Genomic DNA, 22,836 nt, shown 5'->3' on the forward strand with positions numbered 1-22,836 from the left:
GGGAATCAAGAAATCTCGGACTACACCATACCATGCTATGGGAAATGGTTCTTCTGAACGATATAACCGAACATTGCTCAATATGCTTGGAACTTTGGAACCAGAACAGAAAAAAGATTGGAAAAAGTATATACCATCCCTCGTTTATGCCTATAATTGCACCATTCATGAAACTACGAAAATATCGCCGTTCGAGCTGATGTTTGGTCGAGCACCTAAATTGCCAATTGATTCTTTATTTGACACTGAAATAGAAACCAACAATAGATCAACAAAAGAATATCTTCAGGAACTTAAGCATAGATTGAAAGAAACACAAGATATTGTCAACAAATTTTCTGAACAGGCAAAGACCCGACAGAAAGAATTCTACGACAGAAAAGCAAAAGCTTCGAAGTTGGAAGTTGGTGATATTGTATTAGTTAAAACTTTGGCATTTGATGGAAGACACAAAATAGCGGATAAGTTTGACTCTGAGACATATCAAGTTATTGAACATCCAAACATGGATATCCCTGTTTATGAAGTGAGATCAACATCTGGAATAGTTAGGAAATTACATAGAAATCATTTACTTCCAGTAGGGAATGTTTACAACAGTTCTAAAGAGGAAGTTAATGAAAAAAGGAAAAGTGATAAGAAATTGGTTTCTACAAAAGTATTGGAAAAGAAGACTTCATTTCACGATGGAGGTGATATGCATTAAAAATCGGCCGGTTGTACTAGGAAAAAAAGAGTATAGAAAGCAAAGAAAGAATATACATAGAAGTGAAAGTGACGTCACGGATTCAGAAGAGTATGTATCACTAACGTACAATAAAGGGGACGCCCTTAAGCCTAATCCTATGGTTGATGATAAGGAGAAAGATAAGGAAGATATAATCAATGAAGAAACTACCTATGCAGATGACGTTAATACAGAACCTATTGTCAGAGAAACTGTGAAAGAAACTTCACCTATAGAAGAAGCAAGGGATACAATAGAAAACAGAACTGATGTTTCAGAAGAGATTGACCCAGAGTTAAAACATACAGACGAGATTAGTATAGAACCTTTTGTCGAAGATACTGTCAATGAAACTTCAACTTTAGAAGACAGAATTGTACCAGAAAACAATACTGATGTTTCAGAAGAGAGTGAACCAATGTCGAGACGATCATCAAGATCAAGAAAGAAACCTGAATGGACTAAGGAATATCATCTTTATCAACAGACAGATAGTTTTGCAGAAGCAAAGGTTTCTATTATAAACAACTTAGTGTCTTCAGGATTGTTCGACAAACTACCACCTGATTTAACACATAAAATTATACAGTCTATAATGCAGTAATAGGTCATTTATGAATATTGTACATTACTTTAAATTTTATCATGTGACAATAAGTATTAATGTAAGAATGCTTATTTTTTGTTTCTTTCTTTGAAACTTGATTCAAATGCTAAGAGAAGATAGATATTTTTTTAAACATGTTTATCAGTACAGCATTTTTGAACCTATTTTTAAATACATTTTGGTGAAATTGAATTTTCATTCATATGTATCATTCATATTTTTGTATATTATTTCATTTTTGTTCATTTTTTGTATTTTCTTGAGATTCATAATCAAGTAATTTTGTTTATCAAGTACTGAAATTGTGGGACACAATTTTTGCTAGCAGGGAAGGTGAATGTAATATTTTATATATATTTTTGTCTTTTCAAACATGCAGTTTAAATTGTCCTTATGATATTGTTGTATTTTATGATAAGAACTGAAGAGAACATTATCTGTCATACAGACTTTGTGAATAGCGGCTTTGAACAAATATGTTTTCTCTTGTACAGGATATTTTTTGTCTTTGTATTTTTACTTAAGCTTTAAGGAAGTAAATGACGGGACGTCATTTCACAGACAGGGGAAGTGTGTAGTAGGGTCCGAAATACATCTTTTTGTTATTTATCACTTTCTGATGTTTTCGTATCTTTGCGCTAATTTTTATTAATGCTGAATACTCTTCTACTTGGAGGTAGAGCGGGAATTTGGTCAGCGTGAGGAAAAGGCGGTCTTTTTGGCGTGGGTTAGATATTTATCTTTAAATGTAGTTAAATGTTTAAGTAAAGGATAATTTCTTCAATAAAATATATTATGCTGTATTGCTAAATCATTCCTGTATTTTATTGTTCACTTATTTTGGCTTTTTATTTAGATTTATACCTTGTAAATGTTTGACATTTTGAGATGGCATTTTCAATGACCGAACTTCTTATTCTTCTTCTAATTTAACTAATACAACTAGTTTCGGATCTCAAATCTTTAAATGCATAATACTTAATATCTAATTTGTTCCTGTTTAACAGCATCAGTTTTAGCACGGATTTATATTTAGTAATATAAATCCGTGGTTTTAGTATTGGAGAAGAAAGATATGTGTGAAAGGAAGATAAATATAAAGGTTTACAGACTCCTTAAGTTTGGTGAGTAACCTGTGTAATTTGTTTAGTTATGTATGATAGGGACGTGTGTAAGTTATGTAATTTATATTTTTGATAACAGAAGTTATATTTTTGATAAATGAATATGGTTTAATTATGATTAAAGGGACCACTGAGCTGCATATGTTTTATGTAAATAATAATAATATATGTAATAATTAATAATATGATGAACTGAATTGATAATATATATTTTCTGTTCATATATGTATTTTTATATATTTTCAGAACCATAAATATAAGAGATCCTATAGAATGTCAATTTGATGTACAAAACCGTGAATAAATATTTGATTGAAGCAGAGTGTTATTTGTATGCTAAACCGTATAGACCAGTCCTGCCACACTTGTACAGGTTGTTAGTGTAGAATTTTTGTGTTACTTATATGGACATTTATATAGTGTAGAATTTTTGTGTTACTTATATGGACATTTATTTATCGCCTACTTTCGTTTTCGTCTTACGTAAAATGACTTAGCGGTATGCATTTGTTGAAACTCTCTCTTTAATCTAAGTTCTTAATTTCTGATATGATTAGTACAGAAAATGCATTTTGAATTACGTCTATTTTTGTTATTATTTATTATATTCCTGTTTAGCTCATTAGATAAGTGGTAAACACTTAACAGCTGTAAAATCATGGGAACGGAAGGAGGCTATGGAGGCATGGCAACGAAAGGAAGAAATGGACGAGAAAAGAAGAGTAAAAGTGGAAAAGTTCTTGTGGCGGCTATCAACTTTGGGACAACATTTTCTGGATACGCTTTTTCCTTTAATCATGACTATGAAATAGACCCGACGAAAGTAACAATAAATCAGGTTTGGAAGACAGGCTCTTTCACACGCATTTCGTTGAAAACACCTACCATTCTTCTTCTTGACAATAAGAAACATTTCGTTGCCTTTGGTTACGAGGCTGAAGAACGATATTCTGAAATAGTAGCAGAGGAAGGCCAAAATGATTATTACTACTACCGGCGATTCAAAATGCTTCTATACAAGGTGAGTAGGCTCACGTAGGGTCTTGGTTTATTCATGGTTTGAGTCTGTTTTGTTATATTGGTTGGGTGTTGAAACACAGATATTTTAGTAAGAAGAAAGATTGCAACACATCATTCTTTGCACTTGACAAAAGTAATCTTTCTTACAAATTTCCAGGATATCACCATAAAAAAGAAGCCTCTAAAGTGTTAACAAGGTTTTCTATATAAGACTGTTTGACTTAGATTTTTTTGACCCCGGGTAACCCATATTCAAATGTGACCTAGAAAACATGAAACCATTTCTCTGACCAATTTCCAGGATATTTGGTTCAAAACAGTTGCACCTCGAGTGATATTTTGGCTGTGTGACCTAGTTTTTGACCCCAGGTGACCAATATTCGAACTTGGTGAACCTACAAATCACCAAAACAACCTTTCTGACTAATTTCCAGGATATTTGGAGGAAAACAAAAGCCACTGGAGTTAACAAAGTTTTTCTATTTAAAGCCTCTGTTACCTAGTTTTTAATCCAAAATGGCCATTGGCCATTGTCCAAACGCGTCCATGCAATTAGTTAGACAAAAATCCTTACCAAGGTAGACGACAAATGAGGCAAAAATATGACCACTAGAGTGTTAACCAACTAAACGTGGACGGACGATGGACATTCAACGATCGTAAAAGGCCACCCTGAGCCAGATCAGGTGAGCTAAAAAGCTGCCGCTAAGCTTTACATACGTCTTCTTGAATGTCTTCCGTCAATACAGAAAATTAATCATTCTTTTACCGTTTACATGAGTTGTAACCCAGAACCCTTACTTTAGATATTGCAAAATTTAATAAGAAGCTTTAATGACCAGTAAGATGATTTTGTTTACTTTTTAGCTCGACTATTCGATAAGAATAAGTAGAGCTATTGCAGTCACCCGAGCGTCGGCGTCGGCGTAACCACTTATGTTAAAGTTTTTGTAATAGTTCAAATATTTTCAAAGTCCATTGACATATGGCTTTGAAACTTTGCACACTTGTTCACCATCATGACCCCAACCTGTAGACAGGAGGAGGTAACTCTATCAAGCATTTTGACAGAATTATGCCCCTTTTTCGACTTAGAATTTATGTTAAAGTTTTTGTAATAGTTCAAATATTTTCAAAGTCCATTGACATATGGCTTTGAAACTTTGCACACTTGTTCACCATCATGACCCCAACCTGTAGACAGGAGGAGGTAACTCTATCAAGCATTTTGACAGAATTATGCCCCTTTTTCCACTTAGAATTTATGTTAAAGTTTTTGTAATAGTTCAAATATTTTCAAAGTCCATTGACATATGGCTTTGAAACTTTGCACACTTGTTCACCATCATGACCCCAACCTGTAGACAGGAGGAGGTAACTGTATCAAGCATTTTGACAGAATTATGCCCCTTTTTCGACTTAGAATTTACGTTAAAGTTTTTGTAATAGTTCAAATATTTTCAAAGTCCATTGACATATGGCTTTGAAACTTTGCACACTTGTTCAACATCATGACCCCAATCTGTAAACGGTAGGAGGTAACTCTATCAAGCATTTTGACAGAATTATGCCCCTTTTTCGACTTAGAATTTACGTTAAAGTTTTTGTAATAGTTCAAATATTTTCAAAGTCCATTGACATATGGCTTTGAAACTTTGCACACTTGTTCACCATCATTACCCCAACCTGTAAACAGGAGGAGGTAACTGTATCAGGCATTTTTTTTACTATCAAGCACTAAGAATAGTCGAGCGTTGCTGTCCTACCGACAGCTCTTGTTTCCTTAATATCAAACATTTGTTGATGAACTAGTCATTCCCTTAAAGTCACACCTTTTGACTGCCTACAGGGTATTGTTATCAATACCCTCATGCTCACCTATAGCTATTACCTCCTCTTCTTGGCATAGGTAATAAGAAGGCGTTTTTTTTCTTAAATGTTTAAATCTTTTAAAGAATTTCGAAGATTTCTGTTGAGGCATGATTTTTTTCATGATCTGTCTATTGTTGACATAATAAGAGGTAAATTCTTTGTTTTTTATGGTTTAAGTAGCGTAATTTATTGTTCACGTCACATCCGTCATTTTGAAATATATATAACATAAAAGGATCGATTATCTAGAAACCTAGCGGGATCATGGCTATAGATTAGTTAACTATTTTCTGCAAAATAACATACATAAAAATAATTTTGATCTTCATTTCAAACTTAAGTACTTTGTCTAAAAGGTCTTTAGCAGTTGGGCTATATCTTTAATCCAAAATTTAGATCAAGCGGTGTAAGGTCTAAAGTAAAAGCTTAAAGTTATAAAACGTGCCGAGTCTTATGCGTAAAAGGGTCACAAATAAAGCAGGCGCAGTCCGATTTAACCATTTTTACAGCATCAGCGATTTTGATGATCTCGCGGATGCCTGACGATTTAAAATCTTATATCTTGCGTGGTCACGAATGAAACGGTCGCCTTCCAATGTTAGGGCGGATGTCGCCCGATGTCCGGACGGCTCCTTTGCGATTCATAAATGGATCGGACGGTCGCAGTAAATTCTAAACATTTTATGATATTATTTTATAAATCAGCCAGTTGCCAATATGTCAGCAAAGAAAGCAATTACTAGAGGCATAGATAATCCTCCTACGGTCATCTCTGTGCCGACCCTCGTCATATGCTGCAACAATTGTATATGCCTTTAAGAAAAATACGTGTAGATGTTCTTGCACGATGTTAAATCCAAAGGAATTCACAAATACATTTTTGAGGCAAAAACAACAAACTCAAGCCACCCGGTCGCCGCATTGCAAAACGAGGACTGCCTTGTGCCTGTACATAAATTGTACGGGTATCAGGTTAATAACGCTCACCAAATGATGTATATATTTGCGCGCCGGCCGGTGCCAGGGCGATGTCCGCCAGGGTACCTTTTAAATCGGACGGTGCTTTTTTAGTATCAAAAATAATCGCCCGATCAAAAATAAAATCGCCCGGGTACCGCCCGGTGTCCTTTCACTCACTGCCCTCAACAATTATCGTCTGGAGGCCGTTAGCGTTAAGTTCTACTTAAAACTGGACGGAGCCCGCTCGATTTGCAAAATTTTCAGCTGCTGTCCGATTGTCACTGCCGCTGGACGAACGCGGGCCGAGATTTTGATTTTTTTTTCAGAAACAGACCCCGCCCGGCAGCCATTTGTTATTTGTGGCATTATAATTAGACAATTTCTAGAGGTTCAGTTTTCTGGTACTAATTTAGATATTTATAGATTGTCGATGGGGAAGAAAGTAATATTATGTGCATTATTTTGTTGAATAAGTTATAATACTTGTCCTGTAACAGTAAGACAAAAATGGGCAACACTCAAATTGGGCTCGTTTGTTATAATAATTCTTGCAATAAATCATAAAATATGCCATGAATTATTTGTCACTTTATAGGGTGATCATTTAACAAGAGACGTTATGATCGGAGACGACAAAGGACGTCTGATGTCTGCCCTTCAAGTGTTTAGTATATCAATCGAATATCTCAGAAAACACTTAGAGGAAACACTTAATAAAAGGTAATATTTATTTTAGATAAATGCGGTTGGTGATGATGATGATGATTATGATAATAAGGATGATGATAAGAATTTTGACAACGATCACGAATAATATGACAATTACTACAATGTGATCATGATGATGCTGTGAATTTTGAATACAATCACGAAGAATATGACAATTATTACAATGATATCAATGAAGATGATGCTGTGAATTTTGAATACAATCACAAAGAATATGACAATTATTACAATGATATCAATGAAGATGATGCTGTGAATTTTGACTACAATCACAAAACTAATATCAATGAATGATGACAATGATGATAATTATACAAACTGTACATGTAAACCGGTGTGGATGATATTTGACCTTCCATCGGTATGAGACTATGTGGTGATATATTAATTGGATAATTATATCCTATAAAATGATTGAGACTTTTAAACAAGCATCAACAAGGGGGTTAATCCATGCGCGCGCATCCTTAAAGTTCTGATATTGCTAACACTTCATCGGCCGGTATTTCGAAGAAAAACGAGTGTTGTGAAGAAATCAGAAAAGGTATGAATTTAATTTGTTTTGCAAAGAAGATGTCCTAACTTCTAGTTTTTAGCTCGACTATTCGAAGAATATGAGAGCTATTGTAGTCGCCCCGGCGTTGGCGTCAGCGTCCGCGTCGGCGTCTGCGTTGGTTAAAGTTTTTTGTAAAGTCAAATATCTCAATTATTACTTGAGATATTCAATTGAAACTTATAATACTTATTTATAGTAACAAGGCCCATCAGATTGACAAGTTGGATAACTCTGCCTACAATATTGACAGATGTATGCCCCTTTTTAACTTAGAAATTTTGGTTAAAGTTTTTTGTAAAGTCAAATATCTCAATCAATGCTTGAGATATTCAATTGAAACTTACAATACTTATTTATAGTAACAAGGTACATCAGATTGACAAGTTAGATAACTCTGCCTACAATATTGACAGAATTATGCCCCTTTTTAACTTAGAAATTTTGGTTAAAGTTTTTTGTAAAGTCAAATATCTCAATTATTGCTTGAGATATTTAATTGAAACTTACAATACTTATTTATAGTAACAAGGCCCATCAGATTGACAAGTTGGATAACTCTGCCTACAATATTAACAGAAGTATGCCCCTTTGGAACTTAGAAATTTTGGTTAAAGTTTTTTTGTAAAGTCAAATATCTCAATTATTGCTTGAGATATTCAATTGAAATTTAAAATACTTTTTTATAGTAACAATGTACATCAGTTTGCAAAATTGCATAACTCTGCCTGCAATATTTGCAGAATTATTCGCCCCTTTGAAACTTAGAAATTTTGGTTAAAGATTAAAGGTCTTCAAAGATATTTACTTGAAACTTTACACATGCACTTAGGGTCATAATTGGAGGGTCATAATTGTATGTCACTGACCAAGTTCCATAACTCTATCTTGCATTAAGGCTGATTCATATCCCCTTTTCTACTTAGTCCTCTTGGTTAATGTTTACATGCAAGTTTTTTACATATCTCAATAACTATTAAAGATATTCATTAAAAACTTCACATGTGCATTTAGGGTCATAATTGTAGGTCACTGACAAAGATCCATAATTCTATCTTGCATTTAGGCTGATTTTTCTCCCCTTTTTCAACTTAGAAATTCATGGTTAAGTTTTCTTGTAAGTTGTTATCTCAATAACTACTGAAGGGTTTGTGCCTTTTTCGGGAAAATTTTATGCATTCATAATAATAAAAGCAGTGATTTTACTTGATAAAACATCTTAATAACAAGCCTTTGTACCTTTTCTGTCAAATTTATTTATTCATAGGTAATTAGTATTATTATACTCAATAAAACACCCTTGTGACATTACCTTCCAAATAGTCAAGCCAATACTGTATAATTAGACTCTCTCTTAGGCCTATAACATGAATTTATAAAAAAAAATTAGCCTTTTTGTGAACTTAAAAAATTAAACAATATAAAGGCTCTTTTACTATCAAGCACTTAGAATAGACGAGCGTGCTGTCCTACAGACAGCTCTTGTTATATACAAAATGTCTTGAAGTAACTCTTTCCTGTTTTGTCAGTATTTCGCGTTGAATGCGATTTTGATTCTGGATAGTGCGTACACCCAGCGTTGAAATGTTACAGAAAATGAGCAAATATCGATTAAACTGGCCGTTTTAAACGGCTGGAAGTTATTCTGTTGTAGCATCCTTTTCAAAAATATATTTTCAACCTTCGTTCCAATTCATTTGTTCTTTAAAAGTATTTAAAGGCACTATTTAAAGAAAAAAAATATTATGATATTGCGTACACTCTAAAAAATCCAGATACTGCGTACACATAACTAAGCATTTGATAGAAAGTACATTTTATTCGAAGCAGTCTAAGGTTTATAAAATGATAAAGCGGATTGCATGGGTGTCCCATTTGAAGAATTATTTATATTTATGCAATTTGTTTAGGTATTTATTTAAAACCTGGTGAATAATTGTCTATCTTGATAATGTTTTATACTCTACATTTCAAAATAAATTACTTCTTACAGTCAAATTTATATCTTATTTCAGAAAATGAATGTGTGTCGATTTTGTGGTGAATTCTTTGCCAGTGAATCTTTAAATTTCTCAGACAGCATGAGGCACGACATCGGCAAGATGACGCCTAAATGTTAATTCTAAACATTTTCTAGGATGTAGATTTTAAACAATTCTTCAAATAGAACACCCATGCAATCCGCTTTATCATTTTGTAAGCCTTTGACTGCTTCGAATAAAATGTACTTTCTATCAAATGCTTAGTTATGTCACGGATTAAAATATACGAGTGACATTAAAAAGGCCGGAATCGAGACAGCCACACAAGAGAACTTTACTGTTACGATGATTGTCTACTTCACTGCACCGTCATTTGAAAACAGATTTACAAAAAATAATAATGATATAAATGATGAATGAAATTTAAATATTCTATGAATATGGCAATATTGACAATCTCGGCAATATTTTGTACTAAAAAATGAATAAATTTTCTTCACGTGTAAAGGCCGCAATACATTACCCGTAAAACAATTGTGCGTTAATAAATTTGACTACATAACCCAACAAATCTTGAATAATGCATCTTTGATCATCTGTGAATAACTTACATCGGCTTCTTTTTTGTTTTGAAACTGAAAGTATTATGGTACCGTAATAATAAATTTCAAATACCTGCTTTTTATATAAAAAAATGTAAATTTACCGCGGATTTCGTCAAGTTAATTTTTTAACCGTCGTTGCGGACAGATAAACTGTACCTTTAAAAATAAATAAGATATTTGAATTAACCAAGTATTTTTTTTCAAAATAAACTTTAAATTTCCAAAATCGGATAATAAATGAAAAAGCTATATGGTATTTTGTAAAGTAGGTATCCGTTGCGAACGGGCATTTACGCTTCGCGCCGGTAAATTATCGATCGATGTACCTTTATCGGGTGCACGACAAGATATTTAAGCATATATATAGGGTTAACTGGGAGTGTCCGATCCCTGTAATATAAATCCGTGGTTATGTGTACGCAGTATCTGGATTTTTTTTAGAGTGTACGCATAATCATAATCTCTGTTTTCTTTAAATAGTGCGTTTAAATACTTTTTTTAATACAAATGAATTGGAACGAAGGTTGAAAATATATTTTTGAAAAGGATTCTACAACAGAATAACTTCCAGCCGTTTAAAACGGCCAGTTTAATCGATATTTGCTCATTTTCTGTAACATTTCAACGCCGGGTGTACGCACTATCCAGAATCAAAATCGCATTCAACGCGAAATACTGACAAAACAGGAAAGAGTTACTTCAAGACATTTTGTATATAAAAACTAGAAGTTAGGACATCTTCTTTGCAAAACAAATTAAATTCATACCTTTTCTGATTTCTTCACACCACTCGTTTTTCTTCGAAATACCGGCCGATGAAGTGTTCGCGGTATCAGAACTTTAAGGATGCGTGCGCATGGATTAACCCCCTTGTCAAAGGCAGCGTAATGAAATGTTATTTCCAAAGCTTTTTATAAATGGTTTTCTTTTACAATTCCCAAAACGGTATTCATTTAACATAAAGCTGGACCAATTTTGCTTCTTGGTCATTAGTTTGATATTGAATGCGATTCACGTCACACCAACACCGGAAAGGTCATTTGCGACTGGACTGGTTGAATAACTCGGGTGCCCCTCCGTGCATTATTTCAGGCACGACTGGAGAGTGGAGTAGAACCAACGATGTTCCATAAGCTTACTGGATGCTCCCTCACATGAGGTTAAAGTCCTGGCGTAATAAGAACCTAAAATATTGAGAGGCAAGTGGTTTAAAGTCAACAGCCTTAACCACTGGACCTCGGATGGCCCTTTGTTCAGTCAATTTACAGGGGCTTAGTATTTTGTATGGAAGACATTTTACCATTTTGTTTACGTTTTGCTACTATTATGAGTTCATCCACAGCTACTATCTCTTCAAGATAAGTATCTTAATTGTTCATAATCAATTTCTGTTTGATTAAGGACATGTGTGCCTTTTCCTCTAAAGAAAAGTCATATTCATTTCCGAGCCATAAATGACGATGAACGGGTCCATGTGCGCACATGAGTAAAACTAGTAAAATTATACTAGGAAAAAGCTAATATTTACATTCATTTTATTTGTTCAACCTTAAAGCCAGTCAAATTATATTTTACCGTAGGTATATAGCTAAAAAATTCCTTTAACATATACTTATCACTCAAGTTTGAACAGAATGGACGGTTTAGTAACAGATGACATTCGCTGGGTTCTGACTGTCCCTGCTATATCGAATGACGGAGCCAAACAGTTTATGAGGGAGGCTGCAGAAAAGGTTAGTCTTCTTTTGTATGTAAGTGTATTATCATATATACTATTAGAAATTTGTCATGTCTCAGCTGGTGCAATTATATAACCATATGACACATCCATGGGAGTACATGTATAATGTTAACCTAAGAAATATAATGATTCAAGTATGTATAAGGCACTAACAATCAACATACTGGTACCTGAAATGTGTGTAACAGAATGAAAAAAGTGTGCAAAATGAACCTGGCGCTGTCGGATTATTCTTATGTGAGAACAGTACTCTACTATGACATACTATAGAACGATATTAAAATTTGATTTAAATCCTTACGGGCACAGCCAGCACTGAGCATCTGAAGGTTACAGACAACCTTTTGCAATGACTCTGGCTGAGACAATGTGCGACTTGAATAGGTCTTGAACCATAATCCTTTGGAATACCGTTCCGCAGATCTACTACTCGGTTTATTTCATACATTTTCTATAGTATGGTTTACATTAGCATGTAAATTGTCGTATGCCCTTGAATATACATTTCCACATTTATTGTCCTAAGATTTTATTCACTCATCTTTGGGCATAATTGTTCCAAAATTGTATTAAGAAATCTGAATGCATAACATTCTGAGACGGAATTATTACGTTTATTTAGTTACTTATACAAAAAAAGAACAATTAGCCAAGTAACAATTATGAATCAATAAAATAACGACAAGCTGTTCTGTATCAATTTAGGCGGGAATCGCCAAAGAAAGTCTAATTATCGCCCTTGAACCAGAGGCTGCGTCCCTGTTCTGTATGTATCTGCTGCCGGTCGACAAAATTCATGGAGGATCCGAAACAAAAACACCGACGATTTCACCTTTTACCAAAGGGACTCGATACATGGTCGTATATGTAGGAGGTAAGAAAAATTGTCGGATTGAAGCTTGTAATTCAAACATTTACAGCATTGGTCTGATAGTAAGACTACAAATCAGCGGTCGCTAGTTTGATTCCTGTTATCCAAAATAAAAGCAGTAACAAGTATTTTGAATGAGACTTTGAAACAATCGAGTCCTAAACCGCCATTTTGATGCTTAATTAATTAATAACACTCCAAAGAACTAGCTGCTTCTCCTGGTTAAGTAATGCACGGTTGTTGAACTTGCAACCAATAAGTCCGCCCCTATACAGTACTGTTGGCACAGTCAACTTGTTAACGCTTCCTGCACAGTAAAAAGGTTAAACGTAGAAACAAATGCTATCGAGATAAATTAACGTTTGATCACATTTAATTATGCCCCCATTTCGAAGAAAAGGGGGTATATTGCTTTGCACTTGTCGGTCCGTCGGTCTGTCGGTCCGTCGGTCCGTAGACCAAATGGTTTCCGAGTGATAACTAAAGAACCCTTAGGCCTAGGAACTTCAAACTTGGTATGGTGATTGGTCATGACCAGTAGATGACCCCTATTGATTTTGGGGTCAAGGGGTCAAAGGTCAAGGTCACATTGACCTTGTAAGCAAAAACGGTTTCCGATCAATAACTAAAGAACCTTAAGGCCTAGGAACTTCAAACTTGGTATGGTGATTGGTCATGATCAGTAGATGACCCCTATTGATTTTGGGGTCAAGGGGTCAAAGGTCAAGGTCACATTGACCTCTTGGGTAAAAACAGTTTCCGATCAATAACAAAAGAACCCTTAGGCCTAGGAACTTCAAACTTGGTATGGTGATTGGTTATGACCAGCAGATGACCCCTATTGATTTTGGGGTTAAGGGGTCAAAGGTCAAGGTCACATTGACCTTGTAGGTAAAAATGGTTTCCGATCAATAACGAAAGAACCCTTAGGCCTAGGAACTTCAAACTTGATATTGTGATTGGTCATGATCAGTAGATGACCCCTATTGATTTTGGGGTCAAGGGGTCAAAGGTCAAGGTCACATTGACCTCGTAGGTAAAAACGGTTTCCGATCAATAACTTAAGAACCCTTAGGCCTAGGAACTTCAAACTTGGTATGGTGATTGATCATGACCAGCAGATGACCCCTATTGATTTTGGGGTTAAGGGGTCAAAGGGCAAGGTCACATTGACCTTGTAGGTAAAAATGCTTTCCGATCAATAACTTAAGAACCCTTAGGCCTAGGAACTTCAAACTTAGTATGGTGATTGGTCATGACCAGCAGATGACCTATTGATTTTGGGGTCAAGGGGTCAAAGGTCAAGGTCACATTGACCTTGTAGGTAAAAACGGTTTCCGATCAATTAACTAAAAATGCTTAGGCCTAGGAACTTCAAATTTTGTATGATGATTGGTCGTGACCAGCAGATGACCCCTATTGAGTTTTGGGTCAAGGGGTCAAAGGTCAAGGTCACATTGACCTTGTAAGTAAAAACGGTTTCTGATCAATAACTTAAGAATGCTTAGGCCTAGGAACTTCAAACTTGGTATGGTGATTTGTCATGACCAGCAGATTACCCCTATTGATTTTGGGACCAAGGGGTCAAAGGTCAAGGTCACATTGACCTTGTAAGTAAAAACGGTTTCTGATCAATAACTAAAGAACGCTTCAGCCTAGGAACTTCAAACTTGGCATGGTGATTGGTCATGACCAGCAGATGACCCCTATTGATTTTGGGGTCAAAGGTCAAGGTCAAATTGACCTTGTATGTTAAAACAGTTTCCGATCAATAATAAAAGAACCCTTAGGCCTAGGAACTTCAAACTTGGCATGGTGATTGGTCATGACCAGCAGATGATCCTTATTGATTTTGGGGTCAAGGGGTCAAAGGTCAAGGTCACATTGACCTTGTAGGTAAAAACAGTTTCTGATCAATTAACTAAAACGCTTAGGCCTAGGAACTTCAAACTTTGTATGATGTTTGATCGTGACCAGCAGATGACCCCTATTGAGTTTTGGGTCAAGGGGTCAAAGGTCAAGGTCATGACCAGTAGATACTTGATTACCCTTATTAATTGTTTGATCACTGGGTCAGAAGTCATGCATAATAACCTTGTCACATGACTAATTGGCTGCTGATAGGGGGCATACATGTTTTACAAACATATCTTGTTTAATAAATATGTGGGCTTAAAATAAAGAACAGTCCATTTTAATTTTAAGGGATTTACAAACAGTATACAATGTATACCTGTCTTGGCAGACTGCACGAATAACTATACCGATGCTGGGACAAAACAATTATGAATTATGTCCCATACTGGTGTCTTAGGCAAATTAATTTCCGTTTAAGCAGGTTATAGGAGGGCCAATAACCCAAAACGAGAATGTAAACCATAAATGTTTTTGCTTTTAATGTTTCTGTTATCACACTGGTATTTTAAGATTATGCAAAAATTAAGTAAATTTTATGAAAGTTTTCATTTTTAGCTCGACTATTCGCAGAAACTTCACACACTTGTTCTCTGTGATTATCTAAGAAGATTGGCACAAGTCCCATAACTCTGATTTGCTTTTTTACATAATTATGCCCCTTTTTCGACTTAAAAATTCTTGGTTAAGTTTTTGCGTGTAAGCTGGTATCTCCATAACTACTGAAGGGAATGGATTGAAACTCCACACACTTTGTCTCTGTGATTATCTAAGATGATTGACACAAGTCCCATAACTCTGATTTACTTTTTTGCATAATTATGCCCCTTTTTTGATTCATAAATTCTTTGTTAAGTTTTTGTGTGTAAGCTTGTATCTCCATAACTACTGAAGGGAATGTATTGAAACTTGAAGGGTTTGGACCTTTTCGGACAATTTTATGTATTCATATAGGTAAGCATTATTATACTCATGAAACACCCTTGTGACAAATTTTCGAATAGTCGAGCGTTACTGTCCTCCGACAGTTCTTGTTTATAAATACTGTACTGGAATCCTACATATAACGGACAAAATATGATGTTTTTTCGCTGTAACTTTTAATTAAAATAATAAAAAGAATGGAATTTTACCCAAATAATTTTGGGTTCTTATTATATGTAGATATTACTTTATCAAACATGAAATTAAACATTTGACCGTATAAATGTGTCTTTACAGTAGGGCATTACAGAGAAAACACAACACAATTTACCGGACATTGTGTTTCAAAATTTTTCGAAGTCGTGAACTGAAATTTAACTTTAAAACATCAGCAAGGACACTAAGACTTTTGAATTGCAAGGTTTAGATATTGGAAAGACCCAGTCTGTCACTAGAAATAGACACGACAGTCATGCCTGTTACAAAGAGGCAAATATATAAGGTGTAATTGAAATTAACACTAGTAACACTATTAACTTAGTTAACGTATTGATTCTTCATGATCCTTAAATGTATGAAACATTTTAATATTCAAATGGAATTCTGTTCTTTGTCATACAGTTTACTTTTGGTCATCTTGCAGCATGTTGCAAAAGCCATAAAATCTATTTTATTTACATTCCATGTAGAGTTTCCTCCCATGGCCGTAACCTGATTTTAATTTCTTTGTAAAAGACAACAACGAAAGATTGTTTGAACTTAATTCAAAATTACTTTTATCATTAAAGTATGTTAAGATTGTCTCCTGGGATAACATTAAGAAGAATTAAAAGTAAAACCTATCTAAAATAGCCCATTTAGGGCCTCAATATTCGGGGATGCGCAGAAACAGATTATTCCCCCGCATGGCTAGGTCATGAAATAACTAGTAAACAAAAGGGTATGTTAGTAAATAAAAAACTGAATCAACAATATTTACCTGAGAGTGGTTTTGTTGTTATTTACTTATAAATAGAAAGTGTGTGTACGATTCAGACCGGATGATTTTTGAATCGAAGCAAAAAATGCAGCCTTATTTGACAGGAATAGATTTTGTCCGGTAAAATGATTGTCCGGTGAATATGAAGGATCCCAGTAGTCAACGTAATCAACATTTTCTAACCATTCTTAATTTGTTATTTCAGGTAGAACTGTTGATATAATCATCCACGAAGTTGTAGAAGATAGTAAACTGAAAGAACTAAATTATGCAAGCGTTGGCACGTGTAGTGGAGCGGGTGTTGATGCGGCGTTTGAGAAATTTTTGCGGAGCATTGTTGGTATAAAATTTTATTAATTTTGTTTGATTTTTTTTTGTGAAGATGTTAAGTGTTATGTTAAAAATTAAACATTGGTGCATTTAAAGGGCTGAATGTATTGCTTCATGTATTTTTATTGTGTTTTTACTTTTAACCTATTTCATTCTTTTATCTGTGTCTGTTCCCAAATTTTTTGTTTACTAATGTTATTTCAAAATAATACGTCTGTTGCTTCCTTATTTTTTCACTTCTTGTGAAGATCTGTATGGAAAATAACAAATTTAATTCAATGGCAAGGGGAAAACATTAAAAACATTCTATCTCAACTAAACAAGATGGGGATATATCTGTTCAGCTTTGTGTAAGAACAAGTTTCAATTTTAATGCATTCAAAATAGATTCATTGAAGGAAAGAGATGGGAATGTTTCCGAATTCATACGCAGTACATTGTATTGATTGAAATAATAGTTTCAGACCATATGATATAAGCAACATTATATTTAATATATACATATATATATATATATATATATACAATATAAGTCACAAACAGTTATAATTTTTGTATGTTAAAAGTGTTGATGAAGAAAGCCTTTTTTAGCTCACCTGTCACAAAGTGACAGGGTGAGCTTTTGTGATCGCTTTTCGTCCGGCGTCCGTCCGTCGTCCGTCCGGCGTCCGTCCGTCCATAAACTTTTACTTTAAATGACATCTCCTCATAAACCACTAAGCCAATTTCATCCAAACTTCACAGGAATGTTCCTTTGGTGGTCACCTTTAAAAATTGTTCAAAGAATTTAATTCCATGCAGAACTCTGGTTGCCATGGCAACCGAAAGAAAAAACTTAAAATATCTTCTTTTAAAAAACCATAAGAGCTAGAGCTTAGATATTTGGCATGAAACATCTTCTAGTGAGTGTGTACCAAGTTTGTTCAAATAAAAGCCCTGGGGTCAAAATTGGCCCCGCCCCGGGGGTCATTGATTTTCCCTATATGCATATAGTAAAAACTTAAAAAATTCTTCTTTTAAAGAACCCAAAGAGCTAGAGCTAAGATATTTAGCATGAAACATGTTCTAATAGGTGTCTACCAAGTTTGTTCAAATAAAAGCCCTGGGTCAAAATTGGCCCGCCCCGTGGATCATTGATTTTCCTTATATGTGTATAGCAAAAACTTAAAAAATCTTCTTTGAAAAAACCCAAAGAGCTAGAGCTTAGATATTTGGCATGAAACATCTTCTAGTGAGTGTTTACCAAGTTTGTTCAAATAAAAGCCCTGGGGTCAAAATTGGCCCCGCCCCAGGGGGTCATTGATTTCCCTATGCATATAGTATAAACTTAAAAAATCTTCTTTTAAAGAACCGAAAGAGCTAGAGCTAAGATATTTAGCATGAAACATCTTCTAATGGGTGTCTGCCAAGTTTGTTCAAATAAAAGTCCTGGGGTAAAACTTGGCCCCGCCCCGGGGGGTCATTGATTTTCCCTATATGCATATACAGTAGAACTTCTATGAGTCGAACTTCGATTAGTCGATTTTCTCGATGTGTCGAAGTAAAATGAAAGTCCCGATTTTTTCTCTTATATATTCCATATAAAAACCTATTTATGAGTCGAGATTTTATGTGTCGAATTTTTCGATGTGTCGAAGTTTTTTCATGGTCCGTATAGAATAAATCTAGTACAATTTACCACAAATAAGTCGAAGTCCTTCGATTATTTTGATACCTTCTATCTCGAGACATTTTTCACACCTTTTCTTGCCGCGAAGACGATTTCCGATCAACTTAAGTGACACGTGTTAATTACACAGCCAAGTGTTCAAACAACCTTTGAATGCATTTAAATGTGTGAAAAAATGCTTTAATAGTTACTAATTTAATTGCCGTAGCGGTATTTGAAAGTACATGTAAACAGTAAGAACAAACATACTTTGTGACCCGGTGTCGCGTGTTAATCACACGCTTTAATATTTACTATAAGCTGGTTAAGTTATTGCCCTTTCGAATTGTTACGCCTTTTGTAACTTCATTGTATACGTCAACAGGTAGTTCAAATCATAAGCCGTGAAAAAGTAATTAACATGTCATATTTATCATTGCATAAAGTAAAATATCAGATTAATAAATGAAAGAAAACATGAAATAGGTTACGTTATATATCTTATAATTAGGGCTAGTCACAGATTGAAATTTTGTCATGGAATTCAGAACGATTCATGAGTCGAAGTCCCGATGTGTCGAAGTTTTTACGCAAGTCCCTCCAACTTCGACTTACCGAAGTTCTACTGTAGTAAAAACCTAAAAAAATCTTCTTTTAAAGAACTCAAAGAGCTATGGCTAAGATATTGAGCATCAAACATGTTCTAATAGGTGTCTACCAAGTTTGTTCAAATAAAAGCCCTGGGGTCAAAATTGGCACTGCCCCGGGGGTCATTGATTTTCCTTAAATGTGTATAGCAAAAACTTAAAAATCTTCTTTGAAAAAACCCAAATAGCGAGAGTTAAGATATTAAGCATGAAACATCTTTTAGTGAGTGTCTACAAAGTTTGTTCAAATAAAAGACCTGGGGTCAAAATTGGCCCCGCCCCGGGGGTCATTGATTTTCTTTATATGTGTTTAGCAAAAACTTTAAATCTTCTTTGAAAAAACCCAAATAGCTAGAGTTTAGATATTAAGCATGAAACATCTTCTAGTAAGTGTCTACAAAGTTTGTTCAAATAAAAGCCCTGGGGTCAAAACTGGCCCGGACCAAGGGGTGTCATTGTTTTTAACTATATGTGTATAGTAAAAACTTTAAAAAAAACTTCTTTTAAAAAGCCCAATGAGCTAGAGCTTAGATGTTTAGCATGAAACATCTTCTTATGGGTGTCTACCAAGTTTGTGCAAATAAAAGCCCTTGGGTTAAATTGGTCCTGCAACGTTGGGGAGGGGGGGTGTGGGGGTTTGGGGGGCCTATATACAGGTGAGCGACCTCAGGGCCATCATGGCCCTCTTGTTTATTATAGATACCGATACACAGAAGGACAAATCCGTTTTCGACAAGTTCATGCAGGAGGCCAAAGAAGATTGGGTTGAACTATTTCGAGCGTTTGAGACTAAGAAGAGAGGGATAAAAGGAAAGGGAGTTGGTGATGAAAGGTCAAAAGAGACAATTAAAGTCCCACCTAGTCTTGCTGAAATTTTCAAAGATGTAACAGGCAAAAATCTTAAAGACTATATCAAAACAAAGAAAAAGTATGACGACAAGGTAACGTTGGTTGGCAACACAGTGAGAGTCGAAACAGGAATATTTAGGTCATGGTTCGATGAATCTTGCAACAACATAGTAAAGCATGTAAAAGAGATTTTTAAACAGAAAGCCAGCAAAAACACGAGTTCGATTCTTTTAGTTGGAGGGTTTTCAGAATCGCCGTTACTTCAAGACGCTATCCGAACCAATTTTCCTGACAAGAGACTTATTATACCAGAAGAAGCTGGTTTAGCAGTCTTGAAAGGGGCTGTAATATTTGGACATAATCCTGTGACAATTGTCTCGCGCATTGCAAGGTGCTCGTATGGTATCCTTGTCTATCGAGATTTCCAAAATGGCGTCCATCCGGCGAACAAGAAAGTAACGATTGATGGAAAAATAAAATGTAAGGATGTGTTTGATGTCCATGTTAAAAAGGGTCAGGAGCTCGTTGTGGGGGAGGCGCAATCCAAACAACGTTACACGCCCCTTGAAGCGGACCAGATATCTTTAGTTTTTGATGTGTATACATCGACTGACGAAGAACCACTTTATGTGACGGATGTCGGATGTACGTATGTCGGCCAACTGGAAGTGGACGTTCCGGATCTTTCTGGCGGGAAAGATCGCGGTGTGTTTGTTCAAATTATATTTGGCGGGACGGAAGTGGTTGTAGAAGCCAGGGAGGAAAAGACAAATAAACTTACGAAAGCAAAGTTTGACTTCTTAATGAGTGATGAAAATGCAAGTGACTCGTGCTAATGTAAAGATGTAAAGGTATCTAGTTTATGAAAACCAATGACTTTTGATGTCTTGAAAAATTGTAATAACACATTCTTGAAGTTTAAAAAAATTCATGTTTTAATTTGAAATAATATCAAATTTTCAAAAATAACAAAAAATAACAAATGTGAATCTACTTTTTTCAAAGGTCAAGCTGTTAATGTCTCATTGAGATAAGAAAACAAAATGACCGTCAATAAAGTAGACAGGTAATTTAGGATTGTTTTTACTATTCAATCATTATTATACATGAACATGATTATATTTATATTATTGTTTATACAAAGAAACAGACAAAAGAGAGATTTTTTCATAACCGTCTTTGTTTATTTCTCGACAGGAAGAATATTATCGCATTTTTTGAGTTATTAAATTTCTTCTTGAAAACGAAGGAAGGGAACCAATCAAAGACAAATCGGAGAGCCAGTTTGGTATTTTTTAAACATATCTAGGTAATTGGCATCTATAGTAGTTCCATAGAAATATATCTGGATAAACTTGACCCATAACTGTTCAAACTTGTAGAAATATATCTGGGTAAACAACTGCACCCATTATGAAAACAAGCATATATTTCAGGATGATATATTCAGTAAAGTTTAATAACTGGATTTTAATCTGTCGACGGTATCACGAATTCATTAAAATGTGGGCAATCTGCATCTATAATGATAAATATTATATACACTCCAAATTTAAAAATCCAAAATTCAACAGAAGGACTACCGGCCAAATATATCTTTAGGGACAATTTTCATAAGCTTTTGTTTCTCTTTATGATTTTGAAAGCATTGTCTTCATTAGTACCCTGTTTTCAATTTCCGAATTCGCTTTCATGTAAGGACACCTGGTTCCATGCATTGCTACTTTGGTTCCATATATTGAATAATTGGTATCATATATTAAGAAAATCAACTTATATATTGCTAACTCGGTTTCATACACTGAAGATATGGTTTCATATAATGTGATAATCAACTTATATATTGAAATTATACATGGCTACTTTGGTACCCTATATTGAAGAATTGGAATCATATACAAAATGTTATAATATACAAATGTATTGCTAACGAGGTTTCATACACTGACGGTATGGTTTCATATATTGTAACTGTGGATAAATATAATGGATTCCGGTTAAATAAGAAGGTGTTTCAATTCATGTATAGTCGAAGTGAACTTATATATTATCCAAATGGTTACATAAATTGATAAAGGACAATATCAGACAGCCATGGCTTTCCATAGTCTTATATATATTCAATAATCTTTCAGGGAAGACCCGTTGCTAATGTTGAGAGAACTTGTGGGTCAACCCTTTTGCCAAATATGTCATGTCATTGTATTGTAACTATCTACATGTATGTTTATGTTTTATTTTTGGCAATAGAATATATTTAAATCAAATCAAAAATCAAATATCTGTTGGACTGTTTGTGACTATGTTAACACAATTTAAGAAATCAATCAATGCCATTCCTGTATATTATCCGAGAGTGACGAATTAATTGATAATTATCTTGTCTTTGTACTTTCGGTTGAATATCTGAAGAAATGCTTGTAAAATTGCGGAGGGAAATGTTGATGCCTTTTGTGAATAATCCCGGAAAAGACTTGTCCATTAAAACAGAAATAATATTCCGTTTTAAACATCTAATGTTTTCTTTAACTTAGTATTTATTTCTAAGATATACAACATAAGATGAAGAACAAGTTCCATCACACATCCATATATTTTTCATGTGTTCATTTATTATTTATTAGAAAAAAAATCTTATCTCTTAGCAATATTTATTATTATAATATTATTATTTCATTTTTCACTTCATTTTCTAACAAATGTATAATTGCAACAAGGAACTATTTCGAAAAAATGTTGTTTTTTTCTAACCAT

At 34.5% G+C, this 22,836-nt stretch overlaps 1 protein-coding gene across 1 annotated transcript; it reads left to right on the forward strand.

Moving 5' to 3' along the window:
* The first annotated feature begins 2,702 nt into the window (after window positions 1-2,702).
* On the forward strand, window positions 2,703-22,295 carry LOC132732028 (heat shock 70 kDa protein 12A-like). The gene is made up of 7 exons (XM_060718366.1): window positions 2,703-2,831; window positions 3,077-3,479; window positions 6,906-7,030; window positions 11,813-11,912; window positions 12,626-12,794; window positions 16,814-16,948; window positions 19,933-22,295. Exons 2-7 carry the CDS (start codon window positions 3,117-3,119, stop codon window positions 20,916-20,918), a joined length of 1,878 nt encoding a protein of 625 aa, XP_060574349.1. The 5' UTR covers window positions 2,703-2,831; window positions 3,077-3,116; the 3' UTR covers window positions 20,919-22,295.
* The last annotated feature ends 541 nt before the right edge of the window (window positions 22,296-22,836 follow it).

The sequence above is a fragment of the Ruditapes philippinarum genome, unplaced genomic scaffold (genome assembly GCF_026571515.1).
Source record: "Ruditapes philippinarum isolate M1 unplaced genomic scaffold, ASM2657151v2 ctg305_1_1_1_1, whole genome shotgun sequence".
Taxonomy (NCBI): Eukaryota; Metazoa; Mollusca; class Bivalvia; order Venerida; family Veneridae; genus Ruditapes; species Ruditapes philippinarum.